Below are 15,272 nucleotides of genomic sequence, written 5' to 3'. Positions count from 1 at the left end.
ACACCAGAATGCCAGATTAATTTTTACAGAACATAAGATAAAAATATCCCTAAAATCATCCACATATGAAATACAGGTTAAAAGACATGTCAAGTCATAGCTCTGCACCAGAAAAAAAAACCGTGCACCAGAGTTTTCACAAACCATAGAGAACACTTCCCCTGCTGGCCAGTGAGTGTATTTTTTCCTTCGACAAAGTATCATTCTTCCTTTTCCTTTTTTTTTTTGGATGAACCAACCATCTAAGTGGGCTTATGTCATTATTATCATATCTTTATCAATATCATTACTTTATGCCGGTTCGCCAGCAAATTGCCCACAAAATGCAAACTGTTTTACAAATCTATCACCGATGATCACTCCTCTCTAAAATAAATGAGAAGAAATAAACAAGCACAAAATTGTCAACCCAAGAACATGGTCAAAAAGTAAAAGGCTTATTAGAAATAATATTACACACTTTATACATAGATACATCAGCTCAAGTCATATAATTCCATGTTATAGGCCGACTTTGACTTGACCAGACTGTCAGTGATACCTCTGCAAATACAGTGCCCCTGTTTCATTGACTGCTGGGGGAGCTTCAACTCTTAAACAATGTAACCCCCCCAACCCCCCCAGTATATGCATGGCTGCAAAAAACCCAACTGGTAGGAGAGCAAATCATCTGGTAAATGATAAAGTGACACTGTAATTCATGAGCTTTTATCATATGTATTTGATTCATAAATAGTCACTCAGAGAGGAATGGAATAAGAGTGGAACCTTGGGTCCAGTTTTCAGGGTGCTTCACTGAGTCAACACACAATGACAGATCTACACTAAAATCTCTTTGGTCAGAGATTACAGCAAACGTGTTTTTAACACTTAATCTGACCTGAAAAAAAGACATCATGCAACTATTTGTCTTTTTAACTAATTGGGAGGTTGCCCACACTCTTACTCCCACTCTGCGGGTGGGGTAATTCAAATCTGGCATTAATGCTACACCAACTTGGCAAGGTGTCTGGTTTGATCCCTGGTTGTGACTAGATGAAAATGGGCTGAATGATTTATCTTGAGCAGGGCACTAAATGTTTATATTTTATGGTTGCAACTGTGTGCAAAATCATGTTAATAATGTTACTTATGTTGGGGTCAATTACACCCCAAACAGAAGTGATGTGGAATTTTCTGTAAAAGACATCTGAGACATGTCATCATCTTTCCTCTTAATAAAATATATATCCAAATTTGAGTGATATCTTATGTATTGCAAATACTTGACTCAGATTTAGCCAGATTTGGCAAGAGAGAAGGCTGATCAGTAACCATCCAAAAGCAACTTCTTACCATTTGAAATACATTTTAAGTGGTGATTTCATGACAGTGAATGAATCATTTGGGGGTCCACAAGCCACATGCACCGCAGCGCATGTTGTTTTCTGTATGCACTGACCGTAACTGCTGTCCTGAACTGTCTGATGTGACCGTCTTTGTCACCTTATCCCTACAACATGAAAACACGTTCAATGAATGAATGAATGACTAAATGATTAAATCGACAAACGCCCACCCGCTTCTATGTGTACCCCGGCATTCCCTCAGACAGTTGACTCTTGGCTGAGCTGATAAGTCCCTCTTTATTCCGCCGCCCGCTGCCATAAAAGCGCCGGGGAGCTCATTGTGCGGAGTGATCTGATACGGACTACACCCAGCTGCCGCCTCACTGCCCTGGCTTTTTTTGCTGCCCCAGCCTTGACGTTGGTTAACGTCGAAGATTGGAGACTCTAAAGTCGCCTGTTGGTTTTCTTCCAATTTGGCTGTCTATTGCTTGGCAACCTCACTTCAAAAGCTGTAGGGATTTTTATATAGCACCAATTTCTTGAATATGTCTTGGCAAAGCTACGTGGAAAACCTGATGGCCGATGGCAGCTGTCAGGATAGCGCCATTGTTGGGTATACGGACGCCAAATATGTTTGGGCAGCACATGCCGGTGGTACTTTCAACAATATCACGGTAAGAGTGAAAGAAATAGGTATTTAGAGTGAAACTATGGCTCCATTTGACAGTGTTGTTATGTAGCACCCACGCAGACGCTCACCAGACTGCACAGCGCTAAAACCGTTACCTCTCAGGGTCTAAATGACTAGCAAGCTAACGGTCCGTGTTAGCTTAGCGGGCTAGCTAGCTCATCGGTGGCCTGTCTCGGCTGTTCCCTGCCGAGGAAACGCTGCGGGATTAGACCTAGCGTGGTTCAGATAAGACTCCACTCATCGCGGCTTGCACGTACCATAAATACATGAAGCAGTTAGTTGCCGTTGGCAAGTTCTGATCAAAATTTCAGGATACTGCTAAATCAACCTGTCGCTAATTTAAAAATTAGCCAGTAGACTGTCTGACTTGAAAGAGCCTGCATGCTTTTGTGTGCACGGCCGCTTTGATTAGGAAACATTAAGCTGCTGCTGCACTGGCTGACCGTGGTCAAAAAACCTGTCACTGGCTGATATTTGGTCATCCTACGATGAACCTGCCTCTTTGTCATTAATACATTATGAAATTTGGTTGTCATGACAATGTGTATGTGGTTGTTTTTTTTTCTGTCTTTTTTTTTTTTTTTTTTTTTTTTTTTTTTTTTTTTTAATTCATTGTGCGGGGTGGCATGAGAGCTAACGGGTGCATAGACGTCACTTTACTTCCGCTCCTTACTGCAGGCAAAGGTTGCAAGCTGTTGTTATTGCCTGGGTGCAGGATGGGATGTGTTGGCGACAGGAATTGTGGTAGTGGCATCAACACACATCAGCACAAATGCCCTCTCTCTATAACCAGGCTTGAATCCCTAATGTTATCCTTTCACAGCCAGTACTGGTATAGCAGTTTTACTAATGCTTAGAATAGGGCTGCAGCTTACAATGAGTTCAGTAATCGATTAATCTGCTGATTATTTTCCGGATTAATTGCTCGAAATATCATAAAATGGAGATATATGCTCATCGTAACAGAAAAACTGTGCCGAATACTTACATATTTAATTTACTTTAATATGTGGCAAAGAAAAGCAGCAAATCCTGACCAAATGGTGAGAAATAACAATTTCTTAAAGTAGCAATTTTCCAAAGTTCTATGTGATGTCTGTCTTTAAATGTCTGTTTTTGTATTAATAGTCCAAAACTCAAAGATATTCATTTAACTATCACATTATTTAAAGAAAAGAAGCTAATTCTCACAATTGAGGACCTGGAACTGGGGAATTTTATGCAGGTTTGCTTGAAGAAGAGTCAAAATGATTATTCAATTATCAAAATAGTGATCTGGTGATTTGATGAATCCAATAATCATTAATTAACCTTAATTTAAGACCATTAATTATCAAAAATGTTTCTGTTAATTTTTGTTGCTTGTTGAATTGATTATTTTACTTATCTCTTCAGCTCTAGTTGGATATTTGATGACAGTATACTTTGATTTCTAAAAAAGAAGTGAGGAAGTGCGTATTAGTTTTGACAGCAATGTAACACAAAGCTCCTGATGCATTGGCTGGAGGTGTCCACAAGTAAGGGAATTAACCCCCCCCCCCCCCAAAAAAAAGTCAAAAGGCCTTCATTAACATGGCTGCATAGCAATACTATATGTTGCAATTACAGTGTAGCGGTTAGATTAAAGGCTTACTTTTATATCTTAACCAAGCACTTCCCTCTGAAATTAATGTATTTTCTTTTGGACATTAATTGATTTATGTACTTATTAATATTGTATATTTCATACTTGAAAGAATTATGCTGGTCATGTAACTGGAAGCATATTTATAAAATCTGTCTGACTGACATTGCCCCAATCCTGTGGTTTCGCATATTTTTCAGTCTCAAGAAATTGATGTCCTTATTGGTAAGGACAGGGAGACCTTTTACACCAGCGGTCTCACTCTGGGCTCAAAGAAGTGTTCAGTCCTCAGAGACAGCCTCCAGGATGATGGGGACTGGACAATGGACATCAGGACAAAGAGCCAAGGAGGAGAACCTACATACAATATCTCTGTGGGAAGAGCTGGAAAAGGTAAAGTTGTAGTTTGAAAATGGTCTTAATGATCTTCACTACTATTAAAACACTGCTTTCATAGGTTAAGACCTTGTATTGTTTTATACTGTGAAAATATCACAAGTGTATGACAGCTACATCAAACAGTTTTGTGACTTGGGGAATTGCTGACTAAAAAATAATGGGTGCATTTCACCGAGTTTGCAACATGAGATAATTTCCTCTCCTACTGATTTTGACACATTTCAATAATCAAAATGTCATACTTGTGAACCATTCATGAGACTCACATTTATCTGTTATGCAAGTGACAATCATTTGAATAGCTTTGAATAGCAAATAGTTTGATCAACAGCCCAAAACCCTAAAATAATTTATTTACAGCAGGGAAAAGCAGCAAGTCCTTTAATTTCAGAACCACAAACATTTGGCATTTTTGCTTGAAAAACAACAAATCAATTTAAGGTTTATTGAAATAGTTGCAGATTAGAGCTAAAACAGTTAACTGATTGACATAAAATTAAGCTATTTTACAAGACATGATGCTCTCAGAGCAAGTTTATAGATGCAGACTTGTGAAGTTAAAATGACATAGATTTACTTAATGGTTTGACTTTCATTGTAAACCTCATGTAAGCCATGGTTTGCCTAGTCCAGTCTGTTTGCCTTTGTGGTCCTCAATGTCTGACATTGCTCCAGTGTTTCTTACAAGTTGAGAAGGTTGACAAAAGTTGTTGGGGTCTGACTTCTAAGACTTTTGATAAGTGGCCACAATATAGCTTTGTACTTAAGTCTATACATTTGTCCACAGCCGTCACAAGGCTGGCAGACTTTTAAATCAATTCTCCCTTCATTAGGGTATCAAGAAAAAAAAATTACATGCCAAATTTTAAAGTGAGAAACACTGCAGCAAAACCAAACTCTTTTCCCTTCCTTCTTTCTGTTCAGTGATTTTTAATTATTCATTTATTTATTTTTTATTTGTTTAGTTATTTATTTTTCTCTTTTCACTCTCTGCATGAATTACCTACATGTTGTGCTTCTGTGAACAGTAGTCAAAAAGCACAAAACAAGTGTCACACAAATTTATGTATTTAATTGAAGATTAATTGCATGTTAATTAGTCTCTTGCATGCATCTTATGTCTTGATTTAGCAGAATGAGCCAGTTCCTACTTGAGAGCTCTACCTTCCAACAACAAATGTTTTATTTGTGACACCAAGTACACTGTTCTTCTTGTAGCTTATATTTATTACTTTAAAAAACACACACAGTTGTGATATTCAGCCATGTACTATGGGGCACCAGGGTTGTGTGGGGAAATTGTTCACTTATTCAGTCATTTAATAATAAGCATTTAAGAAATGCTAATGAATAATAAATTGCAGTTTCTGGACACTGAATTCTCATCATTTGATGGTCATCAGTTCAAGCTGCAGTGTCTCAGATGTATGGATACTGTATTGTGTGAATTACGGTCAGTCTATGGTAGCAAAAAATAAGTATGGCACACAGTTGAATATCCCTGCACTGTACACTTCCTGGTGACGGTACTTATTGCTGGGAATGCCTTTCTGTTACCTTTTTTTGCTTTTCTTAACTGTCCCTTTTCTATCTCTTCTCTTTCAGTTTTGGTTCTTGTAATGGGCAAAGAAGGGGTCCATGGAGGCGGATTGAATAAGAAGGCTTACTCAATGGCAAAATACTTGAGGGATTCAGGGTTTTAATGTTTCCAAGCTCACTAAGATAAAATTGAGGGACAAAAAGAAGAGAAAAGAAATATTGCTGTTAAGATTTCTCCTGCAAGCAGTCAAATGTCTCGGAAACTTTTAATAGCAATGAAGAGTGGTAAGATACTGTGTCACCTTTGTTCCCCCCTTCATCCTGTAGGGGGGAGACTCTTCAATTTTGTTCATTTCTCTTTTTTTCCTTGTGTGCTCCAGTATTGGTTTTAGTCATGGGAAAGGAGGCGGTCCATGGTGGAAATCTTAACAAGAAAGCACATGCAATGGCTGAGTACCTGAGGAAGTCTGGATATTAAGCAACCTCTCCACCCATCCATCAACTTAGCAGCTCACTCCCACTCACTGCATTGTGTCGACACTACTTCCAGGATTAGATGGCATACAATGTAACTTCCTCCGCAGTCTACTTTTCTATACAGCCTTTTGTTTGCTAAACTCCCCCCCACCCTCTCTTTTTTTTTTTTTTAAACGTAAAAAAACCTTCCCCACTTTAACATTGTACTTCTCATGTTTTTGGCACTACAGTAATGGCATGTTCTTTGAATTGTTTAATAACCAAAAGAGTGTGCAACAAATGATTGCAAAGTGTAATAAAAGTGTTAAACAAATTTGGACTCAGCTTGTTTAACATTCACTTAGCAACTAGCTAATATTCCAAGGGAAGTACACATGTAATGGTGGTGACAGTTTGCATAGTTGTGCTTTTTTGAGCATTACTAGAATATGCCAGTTTATTTTGTTTTTTTAAATCAGCATGTGGGCATTTAAAAGTTGCATGCATACACCTCTTTAGCATACAAATCCCAGCCTATCTTCTCTCTGTCCCGGTGTAATATTCCAGCCAAAACCATCTTCTCATCTGCCTCCATCTTCAAGTCTTCGTAGCTTCTGTTAAAGAAATGACAAGTTTCCTCTGACAAAGTCCTGTATGTGTGTACCGATTCACCACCCTCAGCCACAACTTCTTTACCCTTCATCACATGCTTTTGCTGTCGTACCTGAATGTGGTCTTAAAAGTTAATGATGTGGTGTTGGGCTGTTTGAGTGTAGTGTAAGGTCAGCATTGCTGAGCTCTCAAGATATTGTTGTGACACTTCCACACATCCTGGAGCCTCAGTGGACATTCCACCTCTGTGACAGCTCAAGACATTTGTCCGTCAGCTCCTGCTATTTGTAAATTTAGCTGTGAATCACTACACACTCATGTTATGTGAAGTTATTTTTTTCCCCCCTCCCCTTTGGACCAATTGTCAGTATAAGAGGATTTTCAGAATTACTTCAGCTCATTCTGATGGATGATTGTTGGCATCACCTATTGACTGTAAATCATCAAGACAACTTCAGATGACTGTAAAACATTTAAACTGCTTCTTTAGACTTCAACACTACTTAAAACTTTTCATCACTAACTGATTTGTTGCTAACTTCATGTCTGTTAACCAATGAAATGGCAATGTCATTTTACTACAGTATGAATGCATTTTGACTGTAAACCCAGGCTGTTGGGCCTTGGAATTATTTGCCTTGTGCTTTAGTCATCAAAGGTGTATTCACAAATTGTCATAGTACGGTACTTAGAAGTATATTTAAAAGAAAAAATGATGCTGTGTACACTAAACATATTGAAAATGGTGTTGGTTGGAATAAGAACATTTGTAAGTTGTCTTGTGAAAATTTTCTGAGAATAACTGTGTATTCTGTGCCATAAAATCGATCTGATCTGTTGCTACTACAAGTTGGATTTTTAACTGCTGCCCCAGCAAGAAGTAACTTTTAATGGCACTTTCCTAAGGGATATTTTGGCATCAGTAATCTCCAGACTTTGTGGAATATGTACAGAATTAAACAACAGAAAAATACATTTGCAATATTTTGTCTTTTTTTTTTTGAGATGGAAATTCCTTCTGCCACAAAATCTGCTAAATCAAATGCCATGAATTGATGAGACATCTTGTTTACAGACAGATCAAATAAAAGTTATTCCAACCAGAGGTAAAGCCAATATGTCCCGTCTGTTTCCTTTTGAGTTCAAATTTCAAGTTCACACTAATTGTATTGATCCTGCACTATATATTAGCAACAGTGCATACTTCCACTGGAAAAACGGATAAGGTACACTTGTATTGTACACTCAAACAGAATTATACATTGCTCGGCTAATAAATTCTACTATTCTCTAATGTGAGAATCTCAAGTGTTTGGGGATGTAGTCATGCACTCTCTCTTACTGAATCCCAGAAAAACCAGCCCACCAAATAGTTTTTTTTTTTTTTTTTTTTTGCAGAAAGCTGATGGAAAATCAACCAAATTTCAATGGACTGAAGGCCGTCATTGATAGGAAATGAAAGCTACGTCTTTACCCCGACACTACCCCAGTAGTGTCAGACAACTCAAGCAGTAATTTGTTGTGCACTTTTTCAAAGTTATAAAGTGCAGTTAAGCCAGGGTTCTTGTGTTCAGAATCAATGAGAAGAAACAAACCTATTATCAGAATAACAACAATTAGATTATAATAGGACTTCTGATTTAAGTGAGTTCTTGATCAGACCAAGGGAAAGAAGACATGTTGATAAAAACAAAGGAACAACCTATTGGCTTTCATTATTGGGCTGTTTTTACCCCCTTTTAACTCTAACTAAAAAGTAAACTCTGTCAGGTTTTCCCTTTTATTTCACCTGTGTAGCATTAAGCTTTTTCTTCCAGACAGCATTGTGATATATATTCTGTAATATTGTGCTTGTTCCAAATCATTGAAGCTACATAATGTTCCATTGAGTGAAATATTTAAGATCAAGAATCAGCATTTCTTTTGGTTGCACAGTGAATCTGTTCAAGACGCCACATATTTGGTAACTATGGATGTCCGCTAAAATTTAAAATTAAGTGATGTGGTTCTGAATGTTCGGCTGTATGATGTGAGTTTCTGGAAACTAGCTCACCCATGGGATGCTGCCCTTAAGGGTTTTTATAAATACACTGTTGTTAGCATCCAATTTTTCCTCTTGTGAAAAGGCAATAAAGGGAGATTTCACTGCTTTTTTCACATTTAGACCACATCAATGTCTCAGAGAAGCTAAATATGCTTTTTTTGTGAGAACTTTATCCTATTTGTGAAAAGGCCTGAAAAAGAGCACCGTAACACTGTAAGTAAATAGGAGAAATAATCATTTTACAGATTCTGGGAAAGCTAAGCAGATAGGCCTATAAGCAAAATCTGACTGTCAGATAAGCTTTACAACAAGAGTTTTACCTTAAAGGCTGTATGGCATTTCAGTGACACCACTTAACTAACCTTGAGGTTGCCATGTAGCCTGTCGACGCCCCGCCCATATCTGCACGATCGTCAACACCTGTGGTGGTCAGGTGTTCATGAGGACATTGTTAATTAGGAGGAGACCTCCTACGCTCAGTCATTAAAACTACCTGCGCTTGCAGCAGACTGCTGAGGCCAATCTGCCTGTATGCGGTGCTTTTTCTTTGTTCCAATGGCGGATAGCAAGAGTGGGGGCACTAAGATTTTACTATATTTAGGACTTTTTGTGCTTGCTACTTCATTTTGCCATTGTACTACACTGACAAGGCTTAAGGCACTAGATAAATTAAAAGAAAACTCAACGCTTATCCAAGGTCAAGCTAAAGGAAGCGGTCTGTGCCATGGAAGACTCTTAATTGGGCAAAATCCTCTTCAAGGGGCCAAACTCAAAGGAACGAAGGCCACAAAGAGTCCCCTGGATTTTGATGCTGATTACCAAGCAGACATGGGTTTGTAAAGTTGAAATTATTATCACAGTTCTGCACAATCTGCACTACAAAAATTGTTTATCATGACTTAACACTATAGTTAACCATTTAGGCTTTTAATTTATTAAGACTTTTAAGTCTATGGTTGCCCTAGGCTTTTGATTGAATCTGTTTGCATTATTGTTAAATAGTTGAGGTGTACTTAATTAACCTTAGCAGAAACTATTTATTAAAGGTTGGGCAGAGCCCAAGCATCCTAAAGCGCTGAGTGAAGGCTTTTCAAGGTTGAGGCCAGAAAACGCAGCAGTGGACCGACTCCTTAAAATGGAACCAAAGGTTGAATGTACAGGAGACTCCATGAAACTTCAAGTCCAAGATGTTGCTTCCACTCCTGGAGCTCTGCTCTTTGTTGACAGGGGTAAGTTCAGTTCCCAGTGGAGTTGTGCATTTCATTCATGCACATTATATCATGCACAATACTTAAAGTTTGCACAGAGCAGTCTTGTGTAATTATTTTTATATTCCTCTTCTGTGAATTTTAATTTCTCAGGAAGTCGTCTGTCTCCTCTGCCTCTGTCAAAGTTGCCACCGAGCTGCGGTTACACCGTCAGGTCAACACAAAGAGATTTGGTCTTAGTTGCACCCTATGATGGTTGCTTTGTTGCACTTGAGGTGGGATACTTTCTTAAAACACAGCACACTTGAACCATTTACATTTCCACACTCCACACTAACATTTTTCTTGCTGGCTTCAGGAGGACAGCTATGTACTGCCATTGCGTTGGTGGGGAGTACCAGTGAGGATGTCATGCCCATTGATGAGACCGTCTTCACCGAACCCTCCGATGGTCACCTGCCACACTGAGGGCATGGTTGTGAAAACTGAATGGACAGTTTCTGTTGCAAAAATTAAAGTAAATTGTAAGTAATTTCATGACATACTTCATAAAGCTTAGTAAAGACATGTCTGCTATACTATAGACCTTTCTCTGACATTTTATTGTCAGACATGGGTATAACCATTCAAAATGGGCACATGTACTTGTGTTAGGGCCCTCTTATTGTTCAGGCTTGCTTCTGGTCATCACAATTTGAGTGACATTTGTACTTTTCTTGCAATTCCACACAGCACCCTCTAGACACTGATGCAGCAAAATGTTGCTGGATGATGAGACATTAATGTTCTGGAAAACGATAACTTATCCTGGGAGTCTCTCAGATACAAATTTTATTATTGGATTTCTTTATGATCTAACATTGCTGTCCCAACTCATACTATAATCTTTTTGAAGTCTTGATTGTGAGGGGAAACTTTATTTTGAATTCCATAATGCCCAAAGTAGTGCTATGCCCATAATTTTTTTTTTTTTTTTTTAATTTGTCTTATCCTTAATTGATTTGATTTGAGGTATTAATGTGATTTATTAAATATTCCCAAAGCACAAATTACTGATGGCATTTGGTTGCTCTTGAGAGAGAAAGAACAACATCTTAAACTGCTTTTTGGAAAGTGTGCTTGGTAGAAGTGTATATTTTACTTTACAGTGAAAGGTAACTGGGAGCCATTGATGATGGCCTCACCCAGATGTGGGTTCAGCGTAGTTGTACATCCTGAGGGTGTGGTCATCTCTGTTCACTATGTGCCCTGCCTGGAGAAAAAGGTACAGTACAAACTAATTTGATTCTAAAATGTCCACTTTTTTAAAAACATTTTTAGTGTAGCCCATCAACATTTTGTGTTTCAGGATGGAATGTACACACTTGAACTGGCTGGAGACGGAGAAATTAAAATTTCCTGTCCATCACTGTCACCTGCACAAACTGAGACACCAAGCAAAGGGGTGCCTGCCTCCACCCCGTCACATAATTCTGGTTCAGGTCATGCTCAAAAGCCAAGTTCTCAGTCTGCTGTTCCCCAAGTCCCAGGTTTTCCTCAGAACCCAGAGGCACCTAACAAGAAACCGAATCAGGGGCCAACAGATAGCAATCAACCTCAGTTACCTTACTATCCTTTTTACCCCCATTTCTTCCACCCTTATCCAGGAACTAAACCTCCACTGACTGTACAGCCTCTCCCCTCTCCTGTTACCAAGAAAAATGATGAACTGCAATCCCAACAAACTGTCCAACCTTCACATATGCCAGTGGCCCCTGAGGGACAAGTGCCCCAGCCATTTGTTCCTGTCCCATTTTACCCTTGGCTGGCTCAACCTGAACAAATGCCTGTTATAAAACAACCTCCTGTACAGCCCCAAGCCACCCAAACACCTAATGGCAAAGTGGGAAACCCTTTTTACCCTTACCCATACTATGTTAAGCCACCTAACACTGATGTCCCTCCTGCACACAGGCCTCAACCCAAACCTTTACCTACACCCTCTCCCCCAGTTGTCCAAACTACTGATGGAAAAAGACAACAACCATACTACCCTCTTCCATTTCATCCTCAACCACCTAACCCTGAAACTCCCCCAACACAGTCACCAGTAACTAAACCTCCGCCAGGTCGTTTAGATGAATATTTCCTTCCAAATCCATTTAACCCACCCTCTGTACCTCCTCAAAAACCGGTAGAACCACCTGCAAGCCAGCCTGAGAAACCCAAACCCTTTAATCCATTTCCTCCTTACCTCCACCCACCAGCTTCTGAAGATCGTCAAGTGGAACAACCTCTCCAGCCACTGTATCCTGAAACCCCTGGGAAACCATTACCTGAAAAGACTGTGCAGCCAAATCCCCCAGGTTCTCAGGAACCCCAGCAACAAATATATCAGCCATTCTACCATTACCCATTTTACCATCCATTTTGGCCTCAAGTTCCTTTTCAGATGCACAGGCCACCCACACAGCAAATGGCTACACTGGCTCCAAAGGGCCAAGTACAACAACCTCTTAGCCCCTTGCAGCCTGAGGCATCTAAACCCAAAGTCCCTGGACATTTGTCACCTAGCAAACCACTTCCAGCTCCAGAGAGCAAAGAGCCATCACAGCCTGGAGCCCCTCAGGGTCAGGTACACCAATACCCTTACCCTCTCCACCCTTTCTACCCTCAGTCAGAACCAACTGAAAAGCTGACCACTGTCCAACAACCACCACAACCTGAAGCCCCTCAGGGTCAGGTCCACCAATACCCTTACCCTCTCTACCCTTTCTACCCTCAGCCAGAACCAACTGCAAAGCCGACCACTGTCCAACAACAACCACCACAACCTGAAGCCCCTCAGGGTCAGGTACACCAATACCCTTACCCTCTCTACCCTCAGCCAGAACCAACTGCAAAGCCGACCACTGTCCAACAACCACCACAACCTGAAGCCCCTCAGGGTCAGGTCCACCAATACCCTTACCCTCTCTACCCTTTCTACCCTCAGCCAGAACCAACTGCAAAGCCGACCACTGTCCAACAACAACCACCACGACCTGAAGCCCCTCAGGGTCAGGTACACCAATACCCTTACCCTCTCTACCCTCAGCCAGAACCAACTGCAAAGCCGACCACTGTCCAACAACCACCACAACCTGAAGCCCCTCAGGGTCAGGTCCACCAATACCCTTACCCTCTCTACCCTTTCTACCCTCAGCCAGAACCAACTGCAAAGCCGACCACTGTCCAACAACAACCACCACGACCTGAAGCCCCTCAGGGTCAGGTACACCAATACCCTTACCCTCTCTACCCTCAGCCAGAACCAACTGATAAGCCGACCACTGTCCAACAACCACCACAACCTGAAGCCCCTCAGGGTCAGGTACACCAATACCCTTACCCTCTCTACCCTCAGCCAGATCCAACTGAAAAGCTGACCACTGTCCAACAACCACCACAGCCTGAAGCTCCTTGGGGCCAAGTGCACCAGCTTTTCTACCCCTCCTACCCATTCTACCCCCAGCCAAAGCCTGAAAATCTGCCAGCTGAGAAGCCAGTGCCTAAACCACCTTACCAACAACCATACAAAATACCAGGTGCTGGAACAAATCCTGCTAAAATTACCACTGACAAGCCAGTCCCAAGTGAACAGCCTCCAGGTGTCAAACCTCCAGATGGCCAGTTGTATCACCCTTTCAACCTGTATTACCCACAGCAGCCCCAGCAACCTCAGCCTATGACATTACCCCCTGCTACCTCCATGCAGCAGCCACAATCGGTCACCATTACACAACCTAGTAATGGTGTTATAGTCCCACAAGGCCCACAGCTGGGCTCTCCATATATGCCCTCTATGTACTGCCCTCAGTTTTGCCCATCTGGATTTTCTAACTGCTGTCCACAAATTGCTTTTCATCAACATCACCATCATATTGTTCCAGCTGGACTTGGCAGTAAAGATACACCAGTCCATTCAGCACTGCCATTTGTTCCTTCAGTGGCATTTTCTGGGTTTCACAATGGCTTGGGCACTGCACTTCTTCCTCAAAATCCAACTGAAGCAACGACAACGCAAGCCTCTGCATCCACTTCACCACAGCCCCCTCCACCTGGAAATAAGAAGCAGCCCTATTTCCTGCCACCAGATGGCAACCCTGCTGTGCTAAGTATTTCCAAGAAGCCTGTAAATCCTCAACTACCAACTTACCCTTACTTTGTACCTAATTCACTATATCCTAACTGGCCATATCTACCACAGAGTGAGATACAAAACTTGCCACAAAGCCAAGCAGCAGCTGACTACAATGTTCCCTCTAAACCTCAGGCTTCAGGTAATGACCCAGTAAATCCAGTGGTGCAGTATGAGCCATATTACATACAGCCCCCAGTGCAGCAAATAAACCAGCCATCACCTACACACATTAATAATCCCTCTGGGCCTAATTTAATGACTTTTATTGGCCAATATCAAAAACAAGAGCATACAGCAAACCAGCAAAATGAACCTACAGCCAAGGAACTACAGTTATCTAACAACGAATTCACTGACTCTAAAGGACAAACGCGTCCTCGAGTCCAAAGTGAACTTGATAGTTTTCTGATGCCTTACTACATGCTTCAAGATGCTCAAGCTCCTACATATAACTTGTCAGAACCACAGACATTTGTGAGTGGTTCAAAGAGTTATGTGCTGCTCCAACATGGCCCACCTGGTAGGGAGCCCAACAGTTTCCACAAATCTCCGCTGCCTTTCAGAGATCTGGTTCCTGACACAAACTTGCTGGCACAAAATCTTACAAGGCGTTACAGTAGTAAACCCCAACATCCTCTGAATTTCAATCCCCCTATGGAGAAACCTCCGCACCTCAAATGGCTTCAAAAAAAGGCCAGTCCCATAACTGGTAATGCCAACTACATACTGAGGCCTGGTGATAAATCAGAAAATCTGCCAGTGTTTGCCTCTCCTTTGGATGGCCCTGATTTTCTGGCTTTGCCTCAGGTTCCTCCTTTCAGTGCAGCACATTTAAAACCTGAATTCCCTGAGTCATTGAAAGACATGTGGAAACCCATTACACCTGTAGGCTCCAGCCGAAGGATTCCAGCCGATGTTCCTGAAAAGCCATTTCAACAATGGAGTGCTGCAGCTGACCATCAAACAAACGGTGTGTCTTAATGTTTTTAAAAAAAAAACAAAAAAAAAAACTTCAACCCAGTCTTTTGGACTAATGTATTCATCTCTTACAGGCCTGAATCAAGCAATCCAGAGAGAAGATGGAAATCAGAGGCAGAAATGAGTTGACCTGAACCTGAATAAACAATTAAACAGTACCTGAGCTTGCGCTTTGTTTCATGAATAAGTTTAGGAATAAGTTTTTGTCTGCTTTAAGTGTGGGTGGGTAAA

General features: G+C 40.9%; 2 protein-coding genes across 4 annotated transcripts; both read left to right on the top strand.

The window, feature by feature from the left end:
• Positions 1–1,665: 1,665 nt before the first annotated feature.
• On the top strand, positions 1,666–7,754 carry LOC139629573 (profilin-2-like). 2 transcript variants are annotated; one of them, XM_071492281.1, is made up of 3 exons: positions 1,666–2,002; positions 3,844–4,036; positions 5,648–7,754. In XM_071492281.1, the coding sequence occupies exons 1-3, from the start codon at positions 1,874–1,876 to the stop codon at positions 5,743–5,745; spliced, it is 420 nt and encodes a 139-aa protein (XP_071348382.1). In that variant the 5' UTR covers positions 1,666–1,873; the 3' UTR covers positions 5,746–7,754. The 2 variants fall into 2 exon arrangements, with proteins under 2 accessions (XP_071348382.1, XP_071348383.1); XM_071492282.1 differs by having other exon boundaries at positions 1,668–2,002; positions 5,962–7,754.
• A 1,401-nt stretch (positions 7,755–9,155) lies between these two features.
• Positions 9,156–15,199, top strand: LOC139629554 (protein piccolo-like). 2 transcript variants are annotated; one of them, XM_071492245.1, is made up of 8 exons: positions 9,156–9,525; positions 9,740–9,922; positions 10,055–10,176; positions 10,260–10,425; positions 11,050–11,165; positions 11,250–12,515; positions 12,735–15,033; positions 15,116–15,199. In XM_071492245.1, exons 1-8 carry the CDS (start codon positions 9,225–9,227, stop codon positions 15,163–15,165), a joined length of 4,503 nt encoding a protein of 1,500 aa, XP_071348346.1. In that variant the 5' UTR covers positions 9,156–9,224; the 3' UTR covers positions 15,166–15,199. The 2 variants fall into 2 exon arrangements, with proteins under 2 accessions (XP_071348346.1, XP_071348345.1); XM_071492244.1 differs by having other exon boundaries at positions 11,250–15,033.
• Positions 15,200–15,272: the final 73 nt, after the last annotated feature.

The sequence above is a fragment of the Trachinotus anak genome, unplaced genomic scaffold (assembly GCF_046630095.1).
Source record: "Trachinotus anak isolate AG129_WGS33_773 ecotype Australia unplaced genomic scaffold, CSIRO_AGI_Tana_v1 ptg000012l, whole genome shotgun sequence".
NCBI lineage: Eukaryota > Metazoa > Chordata > Actinopteri > Carangiformes > Carangidae > Trachinotus > Trachinotus anak.
This window is presented reverse-complemented; position numbering and strand designations above follow the sequence as displayed.